This window comes from Bufo bufo, chromosome 8, assembly GCF_905171765.1.
Source record: "Bufo bufo chromosome 8, aBufBuf1.1, whole genome shotgun sequence".
Lineage (NCBI taxonomy): Eukaryota > Metazoa > Chordata > Amphibia > Anura > Bufonidae > Bufo > Bufo bufo.
In genome coordinates, this window is record NC_053396.1 from 2,294,222 (window position 1) to 2,319,988 (window position 25,767).

Genomic DNA, 25,767 nt, shown 5'->3' on the forward strand with positions numbered 1-25,767 from the left:
CACACATATATATACACTGTGCGCACACATATATATACACTGTGCGCACACATATATATACACTGTGCGCACACATATATACACACTGCACACTGTATGTGTGTGTATATATATATATATACATACATATACACACATATACATACACTGCACACATATATATACACTGCACACACATATATATACACTGTGCGCACACATATATACACTGCACGCACATATATATACACTGTGCGCACACATATATACACTGCACACACATATATATACACTGCACACACATATATACACTGCACACACATATATATACACTGCACACACATATATACACTGCACACACATATATATACACTGTGCGCACATATATATATACACTGCACACACATATATATACACTGCACACACATATATACACTGCACACACATATATATACACTGTGCGCACACATATATATATATACATACACTGTGCGCACACATATATATACTGCACACATATATACACACTGCGCACACATATATACACACTGCACACTGTATGTATATATATATATATATACACATATACACACATACATACACTACACACACTGTGCACACATATATACACTGCACACACATATATACACTGCACACACACATATATATACACTGTGCGCACACATATATATATACATACACTGTGCGCACACATATATATACTGCACACATATATACACACTGCGCACTGTATGTATATATATATATACACATATACATACACTGCACACTATATATATATATATATATATATACACACACACACTACACACATATACACACTGCGCACACACATATATACACTGTGCACACACATATATACACTGTGCACACACATATATACACTGTGCACACACATATATACACACTGCGCAGACATATATACACACTGCGCAGACATATATACACACTGCGCAGACATATACACACTGCGCAGACATATACACACTGCGCACATACAGTGGGGGAAATAATTATTTGACCCCTCACTGATTTTGTAAGTTTGTCCAATGACAAAGAAATGAAAAGTCTCAGAACAGTATCATTTCAATGGTAGGTTTATTGTAACAGTGGCAGATAGCACATCAAAAGGAAAATCGAAAAAATAACTTTAAATAAAAGATAGCAACTGATTTGCATTTCATTGAGTGAAATAAGTATTTGAACCCCTACCAACCATTAAGAGTTCTGGCTCCCACAGAGTGGTTAGACACTTCTACTCAATTAGTCACCCTCATTAAGGACACCTGTCTTAACTAGTCACCTGTATAAAAGACACCTGTCCACAGAATCAATCAATCAAGCAGACTCCAAACTCTCCAACATGGGAAAGACCAAAGAGCTGTCCAAGGATGTCAGAGACAAAATTGTAGACCTGCACAAGGCTGGAATGGGCTACAAAACCATTAGCAAGAAGCTGGGAGAGAAGGTGACAACTGTTGGTGCGATTGTTCGAAAATGGAAGGAGCACAAAATGACCATCAATCGACCTCGCTCTGGGGCTCCACGCAAGATCTCATGACAGGGTACTGGTTACTTACACTCGACCCCTTCTTCAGGCTGCTTTCCACCCCATCCCTCCTCTACTTCACCTCCAACCTTCCCCCAAATAACACACCGACACCTGGATGGATAAATTGGCCACAGCAGCCTTTTATTAAACAAAACATACATATATAGTTGTCACATTAACCTAACCCAGGGGGAGGTCCTTGAAGCCCGGAAACCTTGGAAACCATGCCGGGGTGGCCAACCTTACCTCCAGCCGTTGCACCTTAGCTCGGAAGCACCACGGTTGACACACCCCAACAATCCCGCCACAGCCGCCAAGCAACCATGGGAGTCCAGCCCCCACCGTGGGGCCCTCCCATCCTCGTCCTCTGATAAACCCACCGACTCCAAGGACCTCCCACCGCCAAACTAAGCCGCCGCGACAATAACCTTCCTTCTTCTTCCTTCTTCATTCTTCGCCTTTTCTTCTTCCCTTCTTTATTCTTCCCCCTTTTCCTTTTTTTTTTTTTTTTTTTTTTTTTTTTATTCTTTTTTTTTTTTTTTTTTTAAAGAACCCTCAATATGCAGACAGCACGCAACCCCAACCCATACCAACAGCTATTTCCAAAGGGGGGCCCAGCCCCCTCTCTCCCCCCCCCAAAACAAGGGTGGGTGGGCGGGGGTCAGTACGCACAAAATGGCCCCTGTCTCCTACCACGCGTCCCCTCTTAACCCCTTTGTTCCCCTCCCACCAACTCAAACCTACCAATCCCTAACCATGACCAGGGAGGGGTCTCCTTAAACCACCCCCTGTCATGTTCGCCTCCCCCTATGCTACGCCTTCAGTCCGGCTTCTTCTTGACAGGGTACTGGTTACTTACACTCGACCCCTTCTTCAGGCTGCTTTCCACCCCATCCCTCCTCTACTTCACCTCCAACCTTCCCCCAAATAACACACCGACACCTGGATGGATAAATTGGCCACAGCAGCCTTTTATTAAACAAAACATACATATATAGTTGTCACATTAACCTAACCCAGGGGGAGGTCCTTGAAGCCCGGAAACCTTGGAAACCATGCCGGGGTGGCCAACCTTACCTCCAGCCGTTGCACCTTAGCTCGGAAGCACCACGGTTGACACACCCCAACAATCCCGCCACAGCCGCCAAGCAACCATGGGAGTCCAGCCCCCACCGTGGGGCCCTCCCATCCTCGTCCTCTGATAAACCCACCGACTCCAAGGACCTCCCACCGCCACAGAAGCCAAGGCTTGACCTCTTAAGCCTTGGCGTCCCTCCACACCCGCACTGCAACCTCAATGCCTTCCTGCAAAGCTAAACACCACATGTCTATACCCAGCGCATTCAAATGAACCCCGTCACTGCGCCAATAGCCACCAACACCCTTCTCCAACTCATGATGCCTGACCGCCAAAGCCCCATTCCGAACCATAAACCTCCCTATTGCCCTGTTTGCCTTCACCCTCGCCCTATTCACACCCTCAACTGAGCGAGCCCCCCTCCAAACCGTACGAGGCACCATGTCTGACCAGACCGTCACCATGCCCGGGTAAAGGGACCACAATCTAAGCAGGTCAAATTTAACATCCCTCACCAACTCCCGTGAAGGACGCGCACACAAATCATTGCCCCCCACATGCAATACGAGCACATCTGGAGCCCTATCCTGCTTCACGAACTGGTGGAATTCCGGCAGCATACCCTTCCACATCATGCCCCGCCTGCCTATCCACCTTACCACTGCCACGTCCCGCGCCAAACCGAGCTGCTGGCCATCAGGCCGAACTGCCGCCCGGAGAGCTCCCCAGAAAACGTAGGAGTGCCCTAGCACCCACACCAACGCCGGACCGGAACCTGCAAAGAAACGAAAAAACATAACAGAACCAAAATCTATTGGCCGACTCCACACCTCCTAAACAACTCCCTTCACGACAAGTCACCACCCCCCAAGCCCTTCCAGGCGCACATAAGACCTGAACCGCACTGACTCCCATCTCCCGATCTTCTTGATGACCTCCTCCCCCAAACCCCACCTGGCGGCCTCTGTCGCCGCCCCTATCCGAAAAGAATGACTAGCATAACCCGCATCCCCCAGACCCAACTGAACCAAGCACCGTCTGAAAACTGCCGTGAACTGAAACCTAGACAAAAAGGCCCCATCCGCATGCAACAACAGGGGGGTGGCCACCCTACCCCTTTCACAACCGTAATCATGCCAACAGCGAACAGGACACATTTCACACTCCGGGACACTAAACAACACCAGCCGCCTGCCTCTTCCCTCCACATCAGTCTTGGACCGCCGCAAAACTATCTCCATCCGGTCCGGAAAAACATCCACATCATCACACAACAGGCCCCCCACCCTATCCGTTGCCGGGCAGACCAGCTCCCCCACTCTCAAAGCCCCGAAAAATGCCAATGAAAACGCTAAGCGAAACAAACGCACCTCCCATGGCGATGTGCACACATCCGCCAATGTCCTACCCAACTGCAACAACATCACAAACGACACTGGGCGGCGAGAATCCTTCCCCGTACCATCCCTGCGCCACCCCTTTAATGCCCTCCTCACCAAAAAAGCCTTAGTAATGTCGACCATACCCCGCAAGCGACACCCAAAAGCCACGCCCGCGATCCAACCATTCATCCTGGTGACAGACCATCCTTCCTCCCTACAATGACCAATAAACAACAACAGGGGGATCTCAAGATCCTCCCGCTCCCCCACCCCCAACTTCACCTTCCACTCTTCCCACCCCCGCCAAGCTCCAGCATACTTATCCCATGTCACAGGCGCCAAGGATGACCGAATCAAACCCATCACCGCGGTTCCAGGATTTCCCAAATCCCCGCCGGACACTCCAAGCCGACCTCCGCTGCTCCAGGAGCCAGCTGCCGAAAACGGTCCCACTGCGAACGAGAGAGGGCATCAGCAATACAGTTATCCACACCGGGCACGTGAACCGCCACGACCCACGCATTGAGTAGCAGGCATTCTAACACCAATTTTTGTAGCAGCCGCACAACCAATGGTGAAGAAGCCGACAAACTATTAATTGCTTGCACTACCCCCAAATTGTCGCAGTGGAACCGAACCGTCCTATTACGAAACAGGTCCCCCCACAACAACACCGCAACGACAATCGGAAACAGCTCTAATAACGCTAGGTTACGCACCCATCCCTTACTAACCCAACTGTCCGGCCACCTGCCCGCGCACCACTGGCCCCCCAGATAGACCCCAAAACCGCAACCCCCCGCCGCATCAGAAAACAAATCAAAATCAAACGAACTAACCTCCTCCATGAACAAAGAACGCCCATTATATTGTTCCAAAAACATACCCCAAACTCGCAAATCAGCCTTCAACTCCCGACCCAACCGTACAAAATGATGAGGGGCCTGAACCCCCCCCGTGGCCCCCGCCAACCTCCTACAGAAAATCCTCCCCATCGGCATAACCCGGCATGCAAAGTTGAGCTTCCCCAGAAGAGACTGCAAATCCCTCAATTTGATTTTTTCCAATCTCCCCGCCCTCGCCACTGCTTGCCTAAGGTCCTCCACCTTATCCAATGGCAACCTGCACTCCATCCTCCCAGAGTCTATTACTATCCCTAAGAAGCTCAATTCCGTAACCGGACCCACCGTCTTTTCCCCCGCCAACGGAACCCCAAACGCCTCAAACAACGCAAACAACGTGTTCAACAAGACTGAACACACCCGGGACTGAGCCGGACCCACACAAAGGAAATCATCCAGATAATGGATGACCGACTCGCACCCTGACGCATCCCGAACTGCCCACTCTAAAAAAGAACTAAACGCCTCAAAGTAAGCACACGATAAGGAGCACCCCATTGGTAAACAACGGTCCACGAAAAAACCCCCATTCCAAAAACACCCCAACAGATGCAAGCTATCTGGATGCACTGGCAACAGCCTAAAAGCCGCCTCAATGTCGGTCTTTGCCATTAAGGCTCCCTGCCCATACCCCCTCACCAATGCCACTGCCGCATCAAATGAAGTATAGACCACGGAACACATCGCCGGGTCAATACCATCATTGACCGACGTTCCCTTAGGGAAGGACAGATGGTGAATCAGCCTGAATTTATTAGCCTCCTTCTTTGGAACCACCCCCAATGGCGACAAACGCAGTGCCGCTAAAGGAGGCTCCAAAAAGGGTCCCGCCATCCTACCCAACCTAACCTCCTTTGCCAGTTTTTCCGTGACTACCTCCGGGTGCTCCCTAGCCGACCGCAAGTTCTTCCTAACCAAAACCGCTTCAGACGAAACAAACGGAATCCGAAAACCAAACGCAAACCCATTTTTTAACAACTCCGCCGCTCCCCTATCCGGGTACCTATCGAGGTACGGGACCATCCTTGCTAGCCGCACCGGCGTCGCCCCCTTTTCCAGAATTATCCCCTCCCCTATGCTTCCCCCCTTTAAAGCACCTCGCCGCTCCATGTGCCCCCCCGCAAGTTGAGCACTCGTGCTTGAACTTGCACTTTGCCCCGAACTTGCATCCCCCTTCATTAAACAGGAAGCACAGCCCTTTCGCGGATGCTGACGCAAAACCCGACTGGCCTCCTCCCCCCACCTCCCCTCGAAAGGACTGACCCCCCCTTACCGGCGCCGTAACCTTTAACCACAGCGCGATATCCTTGTGGTCCCACCGAATACCCTGCCGCACCGCCCTCCGCTGCCGAAACTGCTCATCGTAGCGCAGCCAGGCCAGCCCCCCATACACCCGATAGGCCTCCCCTATCGCGTCCAGATAACAAAAAAGAGCGGAACAACATTCCGGCTCCTTCTCCCCTATAACACTAGCCAATATCGCGAAAGCCTGCAACCAGTTCGCAAACGTCCGCGGTATCAACCTATGCCTCCTCTTCTCCTCCTCCTCCCTTTTCCCCTCATCCTTCCTCACCCTATCCAGGTTAAACTTCTCAAGAGGGAGCAGCGAAAAAATATCCACATACTCCCCCTTCCAGATCCGATCCCTCACCTCCTGCTTCAAATGGGCCCCCAGCGGCCCCTCAAAGCAAACATAAACTTCACCTTTTGCCCGGTCATCTAACCGAGACTCACCCCCCTCCACCACTCCACCGGCCTGCGTCTGCACTGACACGCTAGCCGCCCGCACCTCCGCAACCGTACCCCCACAACTCTGTACCCCACAGGGACCCCCCGACGCCCCCCAAACAGGCAACGGTGACAGGCCCCCAGCCCCCCAGCTAGCCGCCAGCCCCGCCAAACCCCCCAGTAACTGACCTAAACCTCTGCTCAAATCAAGGTGGGCTCCCCCACCCCCAGCCCCAGCCAAACTAGCCCCCAGCTGCACTAACGGTCCCCAAGGTGTCTCACCTGGCTGCGTGGGTGCTGTGACCCCACCAGCCGCAGGTCCTGCATCCAGAAGAGCCGGTCTCTGCGCAGATCCTCCAGGGGCATCTTCTTCCAGGCGTCGCACCCCTCCACCGGACGAAGATCCACTGCTAGAGGCAAATTCTTCAAGGAGGGCCGGCCCCTCCCCCTCTCTACTGCCGGACATCACCGCCGGGAGCCTGCTGCCTCCTGCCTCCTGGCCTGCAGCAGCTCCGCCATTCTGTCCACCTCTCCCACGCTGAGAGGCCCCAGTCACCGCTCCATGGACTGGGCCTGCCGCACCGGGTCCCGCCTCCAACCGCCGTCCATCACGCCGGGCAGGCCTGGCACAGCCTGCAGCCGAGCTCCGCCGCTTGCCAGGATTCCTCCCACGCCTGGGCGTCCGTGGAGGCACAGGCACAGACTGCCCCAGGCGTGAAGGGTCCCTTGAGGGGCTCCTTTTTCGGCGCTGAGCCCTAGGGGGCGCCATCTCTTGACTAAGGCGCGCCGGCGGTACGGACCGCCGCGGCCGGGACGTCTGAGGCAGAGGCAAAGCGGGCGCCTCTGCCACCCCCTGCAGCAACTCCTGGATCCGACCCTGCAGCCAGTCCTCGCCTTTCTCCGCTGCCGCTGCCCTAAGCTGCGATATCAGCACCTCCATTGCGCGTCTGGATGGCGGTCAGTACGCACAAAATGGCCCCTGTCTCCTACCACGCGTCCCCTCTTAACCCCTTTGTTCCCCTCCCACCAACTCAAACCTACCAATCCCTAACCATGACCAGGGAGGGGTCTCCTTAAACCACCCCCTGTCATGTTCGCCTCCCCCTATGCTACGCCTTCAGTCCGGCTTCTTCTCCTCGTGGGGTGTCAATGGTTCTGAGAAAGGTGAAAAAGCATCCTAGAACTACACGGGAGGAGTTAGTTAATGACCTCAAATTAGCAGGGACCACAGTCACCAAGAAAACCATTGGAAACACATTACACCGCAATGGATTAAAATCCTGCAGGGCTCGCAAGCTCCCCCTGCTCAGGAAGGCACATGTGCAGGCCCGTCTGAAGTTTGCCAATGAACACCTGAATGATTCAGAGAGTGACTGGGAGAAGGTGCTGTGGTCTGATGAGACCAAAATAGAGCTCTTTGGCATTAACTCAACTCGCTGTGTTTGGAGGAAGAAAAATGCTGCCTATGACCCCCAAAACACCGTCCCCACCGTCAAGCATGGGGGTGGAAACATTTTGCTTTGGGGGTGTTTTTCTGCTAAGGGCACAGGACAACTTATTCGCATAAACGGGAAAATGGACGGAGCCATGTATCGTGAAATCCTGAGCGACAACCTCCTTCCCTCTGCCAGGAAACTGAAAATGGGTCGTGGATGGGTGTTCCAGCACGACAATGACCCAAAACATACAGCAAAGGCAACAAAGGAGTGGCTCAAGAAGAAGCACATTAAGGTCATGGAGTGGCCTAGTCAGTCTCCGGACCTTAATCCAATCGAAAACCTATGGAGGGAGCTCAAGCTCAGAGTTGCACAGAGACAGCCTCGAAACCTTAGGGATTTAGAGATGATCTGCAAAGAGGAGTGGACCAACATTCCTCCTAAAATGTGCGCAAACTTGGTCATCAATTACAAGAAACGTTTGACCTCTGTGCTTGCAAACAAGGGTTTTTCCACCAAGTATTAAGTCTTTTTTTGTTAGAGGGTTCAAATACTTATTTCACTCAATGAAATGCAAATCAGTTGCTATCTTTTATTTAAAGTTATTTTTTCGATTTTCCTTTTGATGTGCTATCTGCCACTGTTACAATAAACCTACCATTGAAATGATACTGTTCTGAGACTTTTCATTTCTTTGTCATTGGACAAACTTACAAAATCAGTGAGGGGTCAAATAATTATTTCCCCCACTGTATATATACACACTGTGGGCACATATATTCCACACTGCACACACATATATACAGTACAGACCAAAAGTTTGGACACACCTTCTCATTCAAAGAGTTTTCTTTATTTCCATGACTATGAAGGCATCAAAACTATGAATTAACACATGTGGAATTATATACATAACAAACAAGTGTGAAACAACTGAAAATATGTCCTATTCTAGGTTCTTCAAAGTAGCCACCTTTTGCTTTGATTACTGCTTTGCACACTCTTGGCATTCTCTTGATGAGCTCCAAGAGGTAGTCCCCTGAAATGGTCTTCCAACAGTCTTGAAGGAGTTCCCAGAGATGCTTAGCACTTGTTGGCCCTTTTGCCTTCACTCTGCGGTCCAGCTCACCCCAAACCATCTCGATTGGGTTCAGGTCCGGTGACTGTGGAGGTCAGGTCATCTGGCGCAGCACCCCATCACTCTCCTTCATGGTCAAATAGCCCTTACTTTCAAAGTTTTCCCAATTTTTCGGCTGACTGACTGACCTTCATTTCTTAAAGTAATGATGGCCACTCGTTTTTCTTTACTTAACTGCTTTTTTCTTGCCATAATACAAATTCTAACAGTCTATTCAGTAGGACTATCAGCTGTGTATCCACCTGACTTCTCCTCAACGCCACTGATGGTCCCAACCCCATTAATAAGGCAAGAAATCCCACTTATTAAACCTGACAGGGCACACCTGTGAAGTGAAGACCATTTCAGGGGACTACATCTTGGAGCTCATCAAGAGAATGCCAAGAGTGTGCAAAGCAGTAATCAAAGCAAAAGGTGGCTACTTTGAAGAACCTAGAATATGACATATTTTCAGTTGTTTCACACTTGTTTGTTATGTATATAATTCCACATGTGTTAATTCATAGTTTTGATGCCTTCATAGTCATGAAAATAAAGAAAACTCTTTGAATGAGAAGGTGTGTCCAAACTTTTGGTCTGTACTGTATATACACTGTGCACACATATATTCCACACTACACACACTGTGCACACACATATACACTGCGTACACACACACACACATATATATATATACACTGCACACACATATATATATACACTGTGCGCACACACATATATATACACTGCACACACATATATACACTGCACACACACACATATATACTGCGCACACATATATATATATATACATATATACACACACACACACACACACACTGCACACACACACACATATACACACACACACACACACATATATATATATACACTGCACACACATATTATATATATATATATATATATACATATACACACACACATATATACACTGCACACACACATATATATATATATATATACATATACACACACACATATATACACTGCACACACACATATATATATATACATATACACACACACATATATACACTGCACACACATTATATATATATATATATATACACACACACACTGCACACATATATATATATATATATACACACACACTGCACACATATATATATATATATACACACACACACACTGCACACATATATATATATATATACACACACACACACTGCACACACCTATATACACACTGTGCACACGTAGAGGTATAAAGAGGGCCTGACCCCTCTCCTGTCTATTTTCCACATACAGTAATATTAGTAACTCTGTAGTATGTCTTGTGCTATTCCTCTATTATTCCTGCTAGAAGTTTATGAATAAACAGAGGTTTCCAGCAGAAGGAATCCCAGTAAGAGCCGACCTGGACCTGGACCTGCCCTGACTGAGCCGGACTCCAGACAAGAACCAAAAAGCCTTCTCTATGTCGATTACAGCAGTTACATGGTTAACCTGGACGTGCCTGCAGCTGTGTGAACAGGACCAGGTCGGGCAGGTATTTCAGCTCATGAATGACTTGCAGCCAGGACAAGAAGCACAGTTTAGACTGAAAGGGTGGATAACCCTCATCATCCTGGTGCCTACTCTCATAAAGTGCATTCTGTATAGCCTATTCATTGATATAAAGGTGCAGGGAAGCCGTGCCGCCAGCAGAGATTGTGGGGTCACGTGACCAGCGCCACTGATTACAACGTGGGCGAGATGAGCGGAGATCATTAATAATCCGCTGCTTATCTCCAGCTATTCCTGGATCGGCAGCCTTGACTTCAGACCTTTGGACGACGACTTCGTCCTTTCCTATCGCCTCCAGGTGATCGATATTCAGGAGGCCCAGGATGAGATTGAGAGGTAGAGCGGCACCGAGCGCTCAGGATGGGTGGAGTAGTAGTTATAGAAAGACATGAGAGGGTAACAACAAGGCGTGGAGCAAGGCGACGGTATGAGCGCACCTGTGATAATCATACCGCCATCATACAGGTCTGGAATCTGCGTCCACAATGATCCGAGCTTGGTTCTGTACAGCAGATCTGGACTTCCGAACCCAGGTTAACTCCTAAAGTGCCAGGCCACACACCGGAGAGACCCTAATACTACTACGGTGAAAGGTGGCGATCCGAATCTGCAGGAGTATAACGCAGTATCAGGCACCATATACCGGTATTATCTGTCAGATCCATGGCGACACAATGGGGCACGTGATCACAATCCATCAAAATACAAAGTCCGCCGTCTGCACCAAGAGAACGCGAACACACTGATCAGGGGCTGCCAAACACAACTGGCACCGCTCATCGCCAAGACAAACAGCGCACATCGGGGTCCACTTGGACCTGCACCCATGGTGTGCAGCCTGGTGGACGCCTCTGAAGTCACCGCTGCGCCCTGTGCTCCCGCCGCAGAGTCCATGACAGTCCAGGCATCACTAAAGTCCACTCTCCTGCACCACGTTAACCCTTGCTAGGAGTCAACCACATGGAGTGAGTCAGTGATCTTGTGATGGGAGCAGAGGTTCCCCGAGGACAGTGTCAGCTCTAGTAGCGAGGCAGATCAGTGTGGGACAAGACAATCCCCTGATAATCCAGAAGGTGCCCCATGTAGAAGCAGGAGAGGAGACATCAGTCTGTAAACCAGTGCCGGATTATCAGAATTTCTGGATGATTGAATCCTCTGATCTCAGCTGCACCAGTAATAGAAATGAATGGAAAGTCCACAAAACAAAGCTGCCATCAAACGTGGCAGGGAACGCGCTTCAGCAGCTCCCCGATGTCCGTCCATGTCCACCTGGTACAACTACTGCCCCACTGTCCACCTGGTACAACTACTGCCCCTCTGTCCACCTGGTACAACTACTGCCCCACTGTCCACCTGGTACAACTACTGCCCCACTGTCCACCTGGTACAACTACTGCCCCACTGTCCACCTGGTACAACTACTGCCCCACTGTCCACCTGGTACAACTACTGCCCCACTGTCCACCTGGTACAACTACTGCCCCACTGTCCACCTGGTACAACTACTGCCCCACTGTCCACCTGGTACAACTACTGCCCCACTGTCCACCTGGTACAGCTACTGCCCCACTGTCCACCTGGTACAGCTACTGCCCCACTGTCCACCTGGTACAGCTACTGCCCCACTGTCCACCTGGTACAGCTACTGCCCCACTGTCCACCTGGTACAACTACTGCCCCACTGTCCACCTGGTACAACTACTGCCCCACTGTCCACCTGGTACAACTACTGCCCCACTGTCCACCTGGTACAACTACTGCCCCACTGTCCACCTGGTACAACTACTGCCCCACTGTCCACCTGGTACAACTACTGCCCCTCTGTCCACCTGGTACAACTACTGCCCCACTGTCCACCTGGTACAACTACTGCCCCTCTGTCCACCTGGTACAACTACTGCCCCACTGTCCACCTGGTACAACTACTGCCCCACTGTCCACCTGGTACAACTACTGCCCCTCTGTCCACCTGGTACAGCTACTGCCCCACTGTCCACCTGGTACAACTACTGCCCCACTGTCCACCTGGTACAGCTACTGCCCCACTGTCCACCTGGTACAACTACTGCCCCACTGTCCACCTGGTACAACTACTGCCCCACTGTCCACCTGGTACAACTACTGCCCCACTGTCCACCTGGTACAGCTACTGCCCCACTGTCCACCTGGTACAACTACTGCCCCACTGTCCACCTGGTACAACTACTGCCCCACTGTCCACCTGGTACAACTACTGCCCCACTGTCCACCTGGTACAGCTACTGCCCCACTGTCCACCTGGTACAACTACTGCCCCACTGTCCACCTGGTACAACTACTGCCCCACTGTCCACCTGGTACAACTACTGCCCCTCTGTCCACCTGGTACAGCTACTGCCCCTCTGTCCACCTGGTACAGCTACTGCCCCACTGTCCACCTGGTACAACTACTGCCCCACTGTCCACCTGGTACAGCTACTGCCCCACTGTCCACCTGGTACAACTACTGCCCCACTGTCCACCTGGTACAACTACTGCCCCACTGTCCACCTGGTACAACTACTGCCCCACTGTCCACCTGGTACAACTACTGCCCCACTGTCCACCTGGTACAACTACTGCCCCACTGTCCACCTGGTACAACTACTGCCCCACTGTCCACCTGGTACAACTACTGCCCCACTGTCCACCTGGTACAACTACTGCCCCACTGTCCACCTGGTACAGCTACTGCCCCACTGTCCACCTGGTACAACTACTGCCCCACTGTCCACCTGGTACAACTACTGCCCCACTGTCCACCTGGTACAACTACTGCCCCTCTGTCCACCTGGTACAGCTACTGCCCCTCTGTCCACCTGGTACAACTACTGCCCCACTGTCCACCTGGTACAACTACTGCCCCACTGTCCACCTGGTACAACTACTGCCCCACTGTCCACCTGGTACAACTACTGCCCCACTGTCCACCTGGTACAACTACTGCCCCACTGTCCACCTGGTACAACTACTGCCCCACTGTCCACCTGGTACAACTACTGCCCCACTGTCCACCTGGTACAACTACTGCCCCACTGTCCACCTGGTACAACTACTGCCCCACTGTCCACCTGGTACAACTACTGCCCCACTGTCCACCTGGTACAACTACTGCCCCACTGTCCACCTGGTACAGCTACTGCCCCACTGTCCACCTGGTACAGCTACTGCCCCACTGTCCACCTGGTACAGCTACTGCCCCACTGTCCACCTGGTACAACTACTGCCCCACTGTCCACCTGGTACAACTACTGCCCCACTGTCCACCTGGTACAGCTACTGCCCCACTGTCCACCTGGTACAACTACTGCCCCACTGTCCACCTGGTACAACTACTGCCCCTCTGTCCACCTGGTACAACTACTGCCCCACTGTCCACCTGGAACAACTACTGCCCCACTGTCCACCTGGTACAACTACTGCCCCACTGTCCACCTGGTACAACTACTGCCCCACTGTCCACCTGGTACAACTACTGCCCCACTGTCCACCTGGTAAAACTACTGCCCCTCTGTCCACCTGGTACAACTACTGCCCCACTGTCCACCTGGTACAACTACTGCCCCTCTGTCCACCTGGTACAACTACTGCCCCACTGTCCACCTGGTACAACTACTGCCCCACTGTCCACCTGGTACAACTACTGCCCCACTGTCCACCTGGTACAACTACTGCCCCACTGTCCACCTGGTACAACTACTGCCCCACTGTCCACCTGGTACAACTACTGCCCCTCTGTCCACCTGGTACAACTACTGCCCCACTGTCCACCTGGTACAACTACTGCCCCACTGTCCACCTGGTACAACTACTGCCCCACTGTCCACCTGGTACAACTACTGCCCCACTGTCCACCTGGTACAACTACTGCCCCACTGTCCACCTGGTACAACTACTGCCCCACTGTCCACCTGGTACAACTACTGCCCCTCTGTCCACCTGGTACAACTACTGCCCCACTGTCCACCTGGTACAACTACTGCCCCACTGTCCACCTGGTACAACTACTGCCCCACTGTCCACCTGGTACAACTACTGCCCCACTGTCCACCTGGTACAACTACTGCCCCACTGTCCACCTGGTACAACTACTGCCCCACTGTCCACCTGGTACAACTACTGCCCCTCTGTCCACCTGGTACAACTACTGCCCCACTGTCCACCTGGTACAACTACTGCCCCACTGTCCACCTGGTACAACTACTGCCCCACTGTCCACCTGGTACAACTACTGCCCCACTGTCCACCCTGCTGGCGGCACCAGCTGTGACAACTAAGCTGAATGACACCGAGCGGAGCCCACATAACAGGACTAATGACCCAAAAACACCCACCGACACCGAGCGGAGCCCACATAACAGGACTAATGACCCAAAAACACCCACCGACACCGAGCGGAGCCCACATAACAGGACTAATGACCCAAAAACACCCACCGACACCGAGCGGAGCCCACATAACAGGACTAATGACCCAAAAACACCCACCGACACCGAGCGGAGCCCACATAACAGGACTAATGACCCAAAAACACCCACCGACACTGAGAGGAGCCCACATAACAGGACTAATGACCCAAAAACACCCACCGACACTGAGAGGAGCCCACATAACAGGACTAATGACCCAAAAACACCCACCGACACTGAGAGGAGCCCACATAACAGGACTAATGACCCAAAAACACCCACCGACACCGAGAGGAGCCCACATAACAGGACTAATGACCCAAAAACACCCACCGACACTGAGAGGAGCCCACATAACAGGACTAATGACCCAAAAACACCCACCGACACTGAGAGGAGCCCACATAACAGGACTAATGACCCAAAAACACCCACCGACACCGAGAGGAGCCCACATAACAGGACTAATGACCCAAAAACACCCACCGACACCGAGAGGAGCCCACATAACAGGACTAATGACCCAAAAACATCCACCGACACTGAGAGGAGCCCACATAACAGGACTAATGACCCAAAAACACCCACCGACACTGAGAGGAGCCCACATAACAGGACTAATGACCCAAAAACACCCACCGACACCGAGAGGAGCCCACATAACAGGACTAATGACCCAAAAACACCCACCGACACTGAGAGGAGCCCACATAACAGGACTAATGACCCAAAAACACCCACCGACACCGAGCGAAGCCCATCAGCCAAATCAAACCATAGGCGTCCTTATAGTCGCCCCGCAGCCAAAAGAAGGACTAGCCAAGCAGTCCTGTTCATAATCCAGATCATATATAGCATACATGTCTTATGCAGGATTCATATCAAATCCGAGAAATGAATCCCGGCAGCACCATAAGGCGGCACCATAAGGCGGCACTATATGGCAGCACCATAAGGCGGCACTATATGGCAGCACCATAAGGCGGCACTATATGGCAGCACCATAAGGCGGCACTATATGGCAGCACCATATGGCAGCACCATAAGGCGGCACCATAAGGCAGCACCATAAGGCAGCACTATATGGCAGCACCATAAGGCGGCACTATTTGTACCCATAGGAGAATCGGGGAAGGACGCTATTGTGACTAGAGAAATATGAACCACAATGGCCTCACTTATCACAGACAGACCTCCCAGAATGCGCTCTCGCCCCCTCGCTCCACCCACAGGCCTGTACCGCGCTCCAAGACCCTCACAATGTCTCCACACTACAGATGATACTAACATCAGGGCCGAGGATCGCCGAGCGCATGCCCCTCTGAACACTTGTCACCGATCACCGCCCCGTGTGGACATGACCTGCAGCCAGACAACAAACAAGCAAACACCGGCAATCAGCTAATTGGTTGTCAGCAGCATCCCTTCCCCCGGTATAAACAGGATGTGCTGGCGGAGTAGACTGCGTGTGCCCTGCCTCGTCACATGCAGCACCAATGTTTGCTCTATGTGAATAAGCTCCAATGAATTTATTACAATATCAACTGGAGCTTGAAAGAATCTGCCAGTGTGAACAGACCCCTATACTCCAGTCACATCCAGAGCTGCGTTCACAAGAGCAATGACTTCCTGTCATCAGATCGCAGGCATCGCCGATCATTGTAGGAAGGTCAGTGCTGATATTAATGGAGGGTTGGCCCATAAACACCATATATCGCCATCTACAGGACAGGTGATAAATGCACCATCATCGGGGCCCGACCGCTGGGCCCCCACTCATCACCACAGCCTGAAGCATGTGCGACCTCTACTCAGCGCCGGACCCAGCAGTCCACTGTCAGTGAGTGGAGCGCCGGACCCAGCAGTCCACTGTCAGTGAGTGGAGCGCCGGACCCAGCAGTCCACTGTCAGTGAGTGGAGCGCCGTACCCAGCAGTCCACTGTCAGTGAGTGGAGCGCCGGACCCAGCAGTCCACTGCCAGTGAATGGAGCGCCGGACCCAGCAGTCCACTGCCAGTGAGTGGAGCGCCGGACCCAGCAGTCCACTGTCAGTGAGTGGAGCGCCGTACCCAGCAGTCCACTGTCAGTGAGTGGAGCGCCGTACCCAGCAGTCCACTGCCAGTGAATGGAGCGCCGGACCCAGCAGTCCACTGTCAGTGAGTGGAGCGCCGGACCCAGCAGTCCACTGCCAGTGAATGGAGCGCCGTACCCAGCAGTCCACTGTCAGTGAATGGAGCGCCGGACCCAGCAGTCCACTGTCAGTGAGTGGAGCGCCGGACCCAGCAGTCCACTGTCAGTGAATGGAGCGCCGGACCCAGCAGTCCACTGTCAGTGAGTGGAGCGCCGGACCCAGCAGTCCACTGTCAGTGAATGGAGCGCCGGACCCAGCAGTCCACTGTCAGTGAGTGGAGCGCCGGACCCAGCAGTCCACTGTCAGTGAGTGGAGCATGGAGCCTCAGCGCTGGAGCGGGGGGCTTTATGTGGGGGTCAGACAAAACCTGCTGAACCTGACCTGTCAGAGGAGCGGGCGGCAGTGCACGTTGTTATGGGAGGGGACGGCGACTTCACTGGAAAATGCAAGGAACTTTGCCCGTCAGATTTGTAACGGCCGGGAGCTCTCCGACACCGAGGCCGGGGTGCCTGACAACGTAAACAGAGAGCACTCACCTGCAGAGATGGCGCCATCCAGAGTCCCAATCATCATGAAATACCAGGGTGTTTAACCCATTACTCCCCTGAACACTGACGACGATATTATTACTGCTTCTACCTCCCACATAATTCCCACCCGTACAGCAGGTAATACCGCCACCCAGGGCTCACCTCATGTTGTCCACCGTCCGGCCTCCATTCCTCAGCAGGCACACGGGCACCGCCAGGGCAGACAGGGTAAGGCATAAGACACAATAGGAGAAGACTTTAAAGTGGAACTTGAAGGTGCTGCTCACTTGCATGAGGAGCAAGGGGCCGAGAAGGAGCATGGCGTACAGGAGAGCCCACCAGAGGTCCATCCTGGGACCCGAAGAAATGGGATGGGAGCGGAGGAGTCAGAAGAGGGATCAGGCCGAATGAAGGGTGGTGCAGTGAACCCTTGTCATGTGGCGGAGGGGTGTGATTGGGGGCAGCTGGGAGCAGAGATGGAAATCAGCGGGCAGGTGGGGCAGGTGTCGGGGGTGTGCCACTGGGAGGCACTACCGACAACAGCAGCAGACTGGGGGGCTGGTGGCAGCAGAAGTACAAAGTTTTAGGAGAGTAAGTAGAAGTGATCAGAGCAGGGCGGTCAGGGGGGGGCTGGTGCAGCAGCAGTGCCCCTTCTCCCCGCGGCCGATGAAGGTCAGGGCGAGATCTTGGCACACAGGGGGCACCGCTCTCACCTCCAGTGACATAAAGCAAAAGTTGTGCTGCTGAGATCAGGAAGAAGCATGAGGAGGAGGGAAGCAAGAGGGCCGAGACTGGGAGGAGCAGTCTCATGAGAGGGAGGCTGCAAACTGTCACACAGGGGAGTGTCATCTGGTGGGGACTGTCACGAGCAGGAGCAGTCTAAAAACAGAAGACAGGACTGAGCTCTCATGGTACATATGAGTGCAAGCTGAGTCTGCAATAGAGAGCATGCGTCCAATGAGAGGCTGCATTATAGAGATCATGCAGTCTAATGAGAGGGTGCCATATAGTGAGCATACAGCCTAATGAGAGGGTGCAATATTGAGAGCATGCGGTCTACTGAGAGTGCAATATAGTGAGCATACAGTCTAATGAGAGGGTGCAATATAGTGAGCATGCAGTCTACTGAGAGTGCAATATAGTGAGCATGCAGTCTAATGAGAGGGTGCAATATAGTGAGCATGCTGAGCATATGGTCTAATGAGAGGCTGCAATATAGAGAGCCTGTGGTCTAATAAGAGAGTGCAATATAGAGTGAGCATGCAATCTGAGAGAGTGCAGTCTCCGGGGTGAGAGCTTCTGGGAGCAGTCTAATGAGAGAACATGCAGTGTCAGGGAGAGGAGGCGACAGAGTGACTGCTGTAACCTTCATGTGACTTCAGGAGGACATGCCTGGCATCGGCCACCTGACACTGAGGACACTGTATGTGGGGACGTCCCCCGGGTGACGGATCATAAACCGAGGGGGAGACCTCGGCTGGGATTATAAGGGTCTCACGTGATATTCCTGAACATAATCTGCTCGGCCGCCGCAGGAATGTCGATTATCTGGGGATTTTACTGCAAGTCACAGGGTGATAAAGTGTGAGTCCTCCCGGAGCCTCACAGACGACGGCCTCCAATCCGGCCCCTCACAGACGACGGCCTCCAATCCGGCCCCTCACAGACGGCGGCCTCCAATCCGGCCCCTCACAGACGGCGGCCTCCAATCCGGCCCCTCACAGACGGCGGCCTCCAATCCGGCCCCTCACAGACGGTGGCCTCCAATCCGGCCCCTCACAGACGGCGGCCTCCAATCCGGCCCCTCACAGACGGTGGCCTCCAATCCGGCCCCTCACAGACGGTGGCCTCCAATCCGGCCCCTTGCTGACCGCCATCACCGTATATAGCTCCTCACTGACCTCCATCACTGTATACAGCCCCTCACTGACCTCCATCACCGTATACAGCCCCTCACTGACCTCCATCACCGTATACAGCCCCTCACTGACCGCCATCACCGTATACAGCTCCTCACTGACCTCCATCACCGTATACAGCCCCTCACTGACCGCCATCACCGTATACAGCCCCTCACTGACCTCCATCACTGTATACAGCCCCTCACTGACCTCCATCACTGTATACAGCTCCTCACTGACCTCCATCACTGTATACAGCCCCTCACTGACCTCCATCACTGTATACAGCTCCTCACTGACCACCATCACCGTATACAGCCCCTCACTGACCTCCATCACTGTATACAGCCCCTCACTGACCTCCATCACCGTATACAGACCCCCACTGACCTCCATCACCGTATACAGCCCCTCACTGACCACCATCACCGTATACAGCTCCTCACTGACCGCCATCACCGTATACAGCGCCTCACTGACCGCCATCACCGTATACAGCCCCTCACTGACCACCATCACTGTATACAGCTCCTCACTGACCTCCATCACCGTATACAGCTCCTCACTGACCGCCATCACCGTATACAGCGCCTCACTGACCGCCATCACCGTATACAGCTCCTCACTGACCTCCATCACCGTATACAGCTCCTCACTGACCTCCCTTACAATGACATCATGTGACTATGGCAGCCAATCGGCGGTCCCTGCGCAGTCATTTGGTCCCAGTGATGTCACTGACAGCCGCAACCTCATGGTGGGAAAGCACATCTCAGCACCGGGCACAGACTGGTGGTGGGAACTGGAGCATTGATTACTGGCACAAAATACCTTTACAAGGGGCTGTCCTGGATCCGAAACACATGGCTGCCTTCTTCCCAAAACAGCACCACAGCTGTCCACAGGCTGTGTGTGGTACTGCAGCTCAACCCTATGTACTTCAATGGAGCAGAGCTGCAGTACCAGACACAACCCATGGACTGGTGTGGAGCCATTTCTGGAGGAAACGCCTCTAATCCTGGACACCCCCGTTATGTGAGGCGACAGCGGAGAACGTCCTGAACATAAGGACAGACTGAGAGGCAATGTCATGGAGGATCCCGACCTGGCAAAGCTGAGATACGGTGGGTCTACAGGTGGGTGGCCCCATGACAACCTCATTTTTTAGGAAGGGGCTTATGCTTCATACTATTACCGGATATAAATAATCCAGCAGATGCTGAACGCTGCTCCAATCTCTCCTGTATGACGCTAAGCGCTGCCTCAAAAGCATCAATAATCTCACATAATCCTACATCTGAAAATAGCTTCCAGAGATCCCGGATAATCCCAAAATACCCGAACTGGGGGAGACAAACACTCGGCAGGACTCAGTCTCATCTATGGTGAAGGCAGTGGAACGCCGCCTGCACATGTCGCGGAATACGTGCAGTTCTTCCGTGCAGATTCCCATGCGAAAAAACCGCAGCGTATTATAGTACTAGCAAAGTGTATAAGATTACACTAATCTCATGGACGCTTCATGGATTTTTTCCGTGCAGAAATTGACCGGCCATGTGGGTTTCCAAATCCGAAGCATGTCAGTTATTTTTACGGTTTTAGTGGCGGATTTGACCCCTTTTCAATGAAGATTGAGATCTGCGACAAAACAGCATTAAATTCGCACCAAAAACTTCAGTTATACCTTGCGGATTTTGGAGCAGATATGCTGCAGATAAGCACATAAATCTAGTCGGAAATTTGTGCGGATCTTGTGTGCGTTCACCCGCATCCGTGTGCAGGTGGCCTAAAGCATGAGGGAAAGGCAGAGAAAAGGAGGGGGGGGGGAGTCACAGACTACCTCCAACTGATGGTTACCCTCTCCTGTGCTACGGCCGACCTCAGTGACTTCCCCGCCCGGGTGCAGCTGGTCTCGCCCAGGCGCTGGCCCATTCAGCGACACGTTCTTTGGTCTCTTAGAACAGAAGATAAGAGATAAGGTCATTGTAATAATCTGGGATGGGTGCAGAGATCAGGAGATCCTGGGAAGAACCTCATTACGCTAAGGTTATGGTCCCAGCACAGATAATACACAATTCACATCTGATATAGGAAATATGGAGAGAAAATCCGGAAAATTCCACTGACTATAACAGGGTCCATAAGGTTTCCGCGATTCTGCATGTAGCAATATAATACACATACACTCCCAGTTTGGCCAAGTATGCATGTGCTTTCAATAGGGAAGGGAATAAACTGCTGCCAGGACACCTCTGTCCTCTCCTCTCCAGGACACCACTGTCCTCTCCTCTCCAGGACACCTCTGTCCTCTCCTCTCCAGGACACCTCTGTCCTCTCCTCTCCAGGACACCACTGTCCCCTCCTCTCCAGGACACCACTGTCCTCTCCTCTCCAGGACACCACTGTCCTCTCCTCTCCAGGACACCACTGTCCTCTCCTCTCCAGGACACCACTGTCCTCTCCTCTCCAGGACACCACTGTCCCCTCCTCTCCAGGACACCTCAGTACCCTTCAGACACTTCTGTCCTCTCCTCTCCAGGACACCTCTGTCCTCTCCTCTCCAGGACACCACTGTCCTCTCCTCTCCAGGACACCTCTGTCCTCTCCTCTCCAGGACACCTCTGTCCTCTCCTCTCCAGGACACCTCTGTCCTCTCCTCTCCAGGACACCTCTGTCCTCTCCTCTCCAGGACACCTCTGTCCTCTCCTCTCCAGGACACCTCTGTCCTCTCCTCTCCAGGACACCTCTGTCCTCTCCTCTCCAGGACACCTCTGTCCTCTTCTCTCCAGGACACCTCTGTCCTCTCCTCTCCAGGACACCACTGTCCTCTCCTCTCCAGGACACCACTGTCCTCTCCTCTCCAGGACACCTCGGTACCCTTCAGACACTTCTGTCCTCTCCTCTTCAGGACATCTCTGTCCTCGTCTCTACAGAACACTTCTGTCCTCGCCTCTACAGGACACCTTTGTCCTCTTCTCTAGGACTTCTCTGTGCTCTCCAGACAACTCTGTTCTCTTCAGGACACCTCTGTCCTGTCCTCTCCAGGACACCTCTGTCCTCTCCTCTCCAGGACACCTCTGTCCTCTCCTCTCCAGGACACCTCTGTCCTCTCCTCTCCAGGACACCTCTGTCCTCTCCTCTCCAGGACACCTCTGTCCTCTCCTCTCCAGGACACCTCTGTCCTCTCCGGGACACCCCTGTCCTCTCCTCTCCAGGACACCTCTGTCCTCTCCTCTCCAGGACACCTCTGTCCTCTCCTCTCCAGGACACCTCTGTCCTCTCCGGGACACCCCTGTCCTCTCCTCTCCAGAACACCTCTGTCCTCTCCTCTCCGGAACACCTCTGTCCTCTCCTCTCCGGGACACCTCTGTCCTCTCTTCACCAGGACACCTCTGTCCTCTCCTCTCTAGGACACCTCTGTCCTCTCCTCTCCAGGACACCTCTGTCCCCTCCAGGAAACCTCTGTCCTCTCCAGGACACTTCTGTCCTCTCCTCCCCAGACACCTCTGTCCTCTCTTCGCCAGGACACCTCTGTCCTCTCCTCTCCAGGACACCTCTGTCCTCTCCTCTCCAGGACACCTCTGTGCTCTCCTCTCCAAACACCGCTGTCTTCTCCAGGACACATCTGTCCTCTCCTCTCCAAACACCGCTGTCCTCTCCAGGACATCTCTATCTGCTCCAGACATCTCTGTCCTCCCCTTTCCTCAGGCTACTGGCACATGATGGGAGGGGGGCTCTGGCTACTGTTCTCTCCAGGACACCTCTGTCCTCTCCAGGACACCTCTGTCCTCTCCTCTCCAGGACACCTCTGTCCTCTCCTCTCCAGGACACCTCTGTCCTCTCCAGGATACCTCTGTCCTCTCCTCTCCAGGGCACCTCTATCCCCTCCAGGAAACCTCTGTCCTCTCCTCGCCAGGACACCTCTGTCCTCTCCAGGATACCTCTGTCCTCTCCTCTCCAGGGCACCTCTATCCCCTCCAGGAATCCTCTGTCCTCTCCAGGACACCTCTGTCCTCTCCTCTCCAGGACACCTCTGTCCTCTCCTCTCCAGGACACCTCTGTCCTCTATTCTCTAGGACACCTCTGTCCTCTCCTCTCCAGGACACCTCTGTTCTCTATTCTCCAGGACACCTCTGTCCTCTATTCTCTAGGACACCTCTGTCCTCTATTCTCCAGGACACATAGAAACATAGAATGTGTCGGCAGATAAGAACCATTTGGCCCATCTAGTCTGCCCAATATACTGAATACTATGGATAGCCCCCGGCCCTATCTTATATAAAGGATGGCCTTATGCCTATCCCATGCATGCTTAAACTCCTTCACTGTATTTGCAGCTACCACTTCTGCAGGAAGGCTATTCCATGCATCCACTACTCTCTCAGTAAAGTAATACTTCCTTATATTACTTTTAAACCTTTGCCCCTCTAATTTAAAACTGTGTCCTCTTGTGGTAGTTTTTCTTCTTTTAAATATGCTCTCTTCCTTTACCGAGTTGATTCCCTTTATGTATTTAAAAGTTTCTATCATATCCCCTCTGTCTCTTCTTTCTTCCAAGCTATACATATTAAGGTCCTTTAACCTTTCCTGGTAAGTTTTATCCTGCAATCCATGTACTAGTTTAGTAGCTCTTCTCTGAACTCTCTCTAGAGTATCTATATCCTTCTGGAGATATGGCCTCCAGTACTGCGCACAATACTCCAAGTGAGGTCTCACCAGTGTTCTGTACAGCGGCATAAGCACTTCACTCTTTCTACTGCTTATACCTCTCCCTATACATCCAAGCATTCTGCTGGCATTTCGTGCTGCTCTATTACATTGTCTTCCCACCTTTAATAATAGTTATATTATTAATAATAGTAATAATTACTCCTAAATCCCTTTCCTCAGATACTGAGGTCAGGACTGTGTCAAATATTCTATATTCTGCCCTTGGGTTTTTACGCCCCAGGTGCATTATCTTGCACTTATCCACATTAAATTTCAGTTTCCAGAGTTCTGACCATTCTTCTAGTTTTCCTAAATCCTTTTCCATTTGGCGTTTCCCTCCAGGAACATCAACCCTGTTACATATCTTTGTGTCATCAGCAAAAAGACAAACCTTACCAGCGAGGCCTTTTGCAATATCACTTATGAAGATATTAAACAAAATCGGTCCCAGTACAGATCCCTGTGGAACCCCACTGGTAACATGACCTTGTTTTGAATGTTCTCCATTGACTACAACCCTCTGTTGTCTGTCACTCAGCCACTGCCTAATCCACTCAACAATATGGGAGTCCATGCTCAATGACTGCAGTTTATTGATAAGTCTTCTATGTGGGACAGTGTCAAAAGCCTTACTAAAATCTAGATATGCGATGTCTACTGCACCTCCACCGTCTATTATTTTAGTCACCCAGTCAAAAAAATCTATAAGATTTGTTTGACATGATCTCCCTGAAGTAAACCCATGTTGTTTTTCATCTTGCAATCCATGGGATTTTAGATGTTCCACAATCCTATCCTTTATTCTCCAGGACACCTCTGTCCTCTCCTCTCCAGGACACCTCTGTCCTCTCCAGGACACCTCTGTCCTCTCCTCTCCAGGACACCTCTGTCCTCTCCTCTCCAGGACACCTCTGTCCTCTCCAGGACACCTCTGTCCTCTCTTCTCCAGGACACCTCTGTCCTCTCTTCTCCAGGACACCTCTGTCCTCTCCTCTCCAGGACACCTCTGTCTTCTCCAGGACACATCTGTCCTCTCCTCTCCAAACACTGCTGTCCTCTCCAGGACATCTCTGTCTGCTCCAGACACCTCTGTCCTCTCCAGGACACCTCTGTCCTCTCCTCTCCAGGACACCTCTGTCCTCTCCTCTCCAGGACACCTCTGTCCTCTCCAGGACACCTCTGTCCTCTCCAGGATACCTCTGTCCTCTCCTCTCCAGGGCACCTCTATCCCCTCCAGGAAACCTCTGTCCTCTCCAGGACACCTCTGTCCTCTCCTCGCCAGGACACCTCTGTCCTCTCCAGGACACCTCTGTCCTCTCCAGGATA

General features: G+C 52.2%; 1 protein-coding gene across 1 annotated transcript in view; it reads right to left on the bottom strand.

Moving 5' to 3' along the window:
- AGPAT2 (1-acylglycerol-3-phosphate O-acyltransferase 2) overlaps positions 1-18,623 on the bottom strand; it is a 37,606-nt gene extending 18,983 nt beyond the window's left edge. Inside the window, exon 1 of the mRNA XM_040405982.1 lies at positions 17,993-18,623. Within this exon, the coding sequence (XP_040261916.1) occupies positions 17,993-18,180 (188 nt within the window). The 5' untranslated portion in view covers positions 18,181-18,623. The remainder of the gene's footprint in view (positions 1-17,992) is intronic.
- Positions 18,624-25,767: the final 7,144 nt, after the last annotated feature.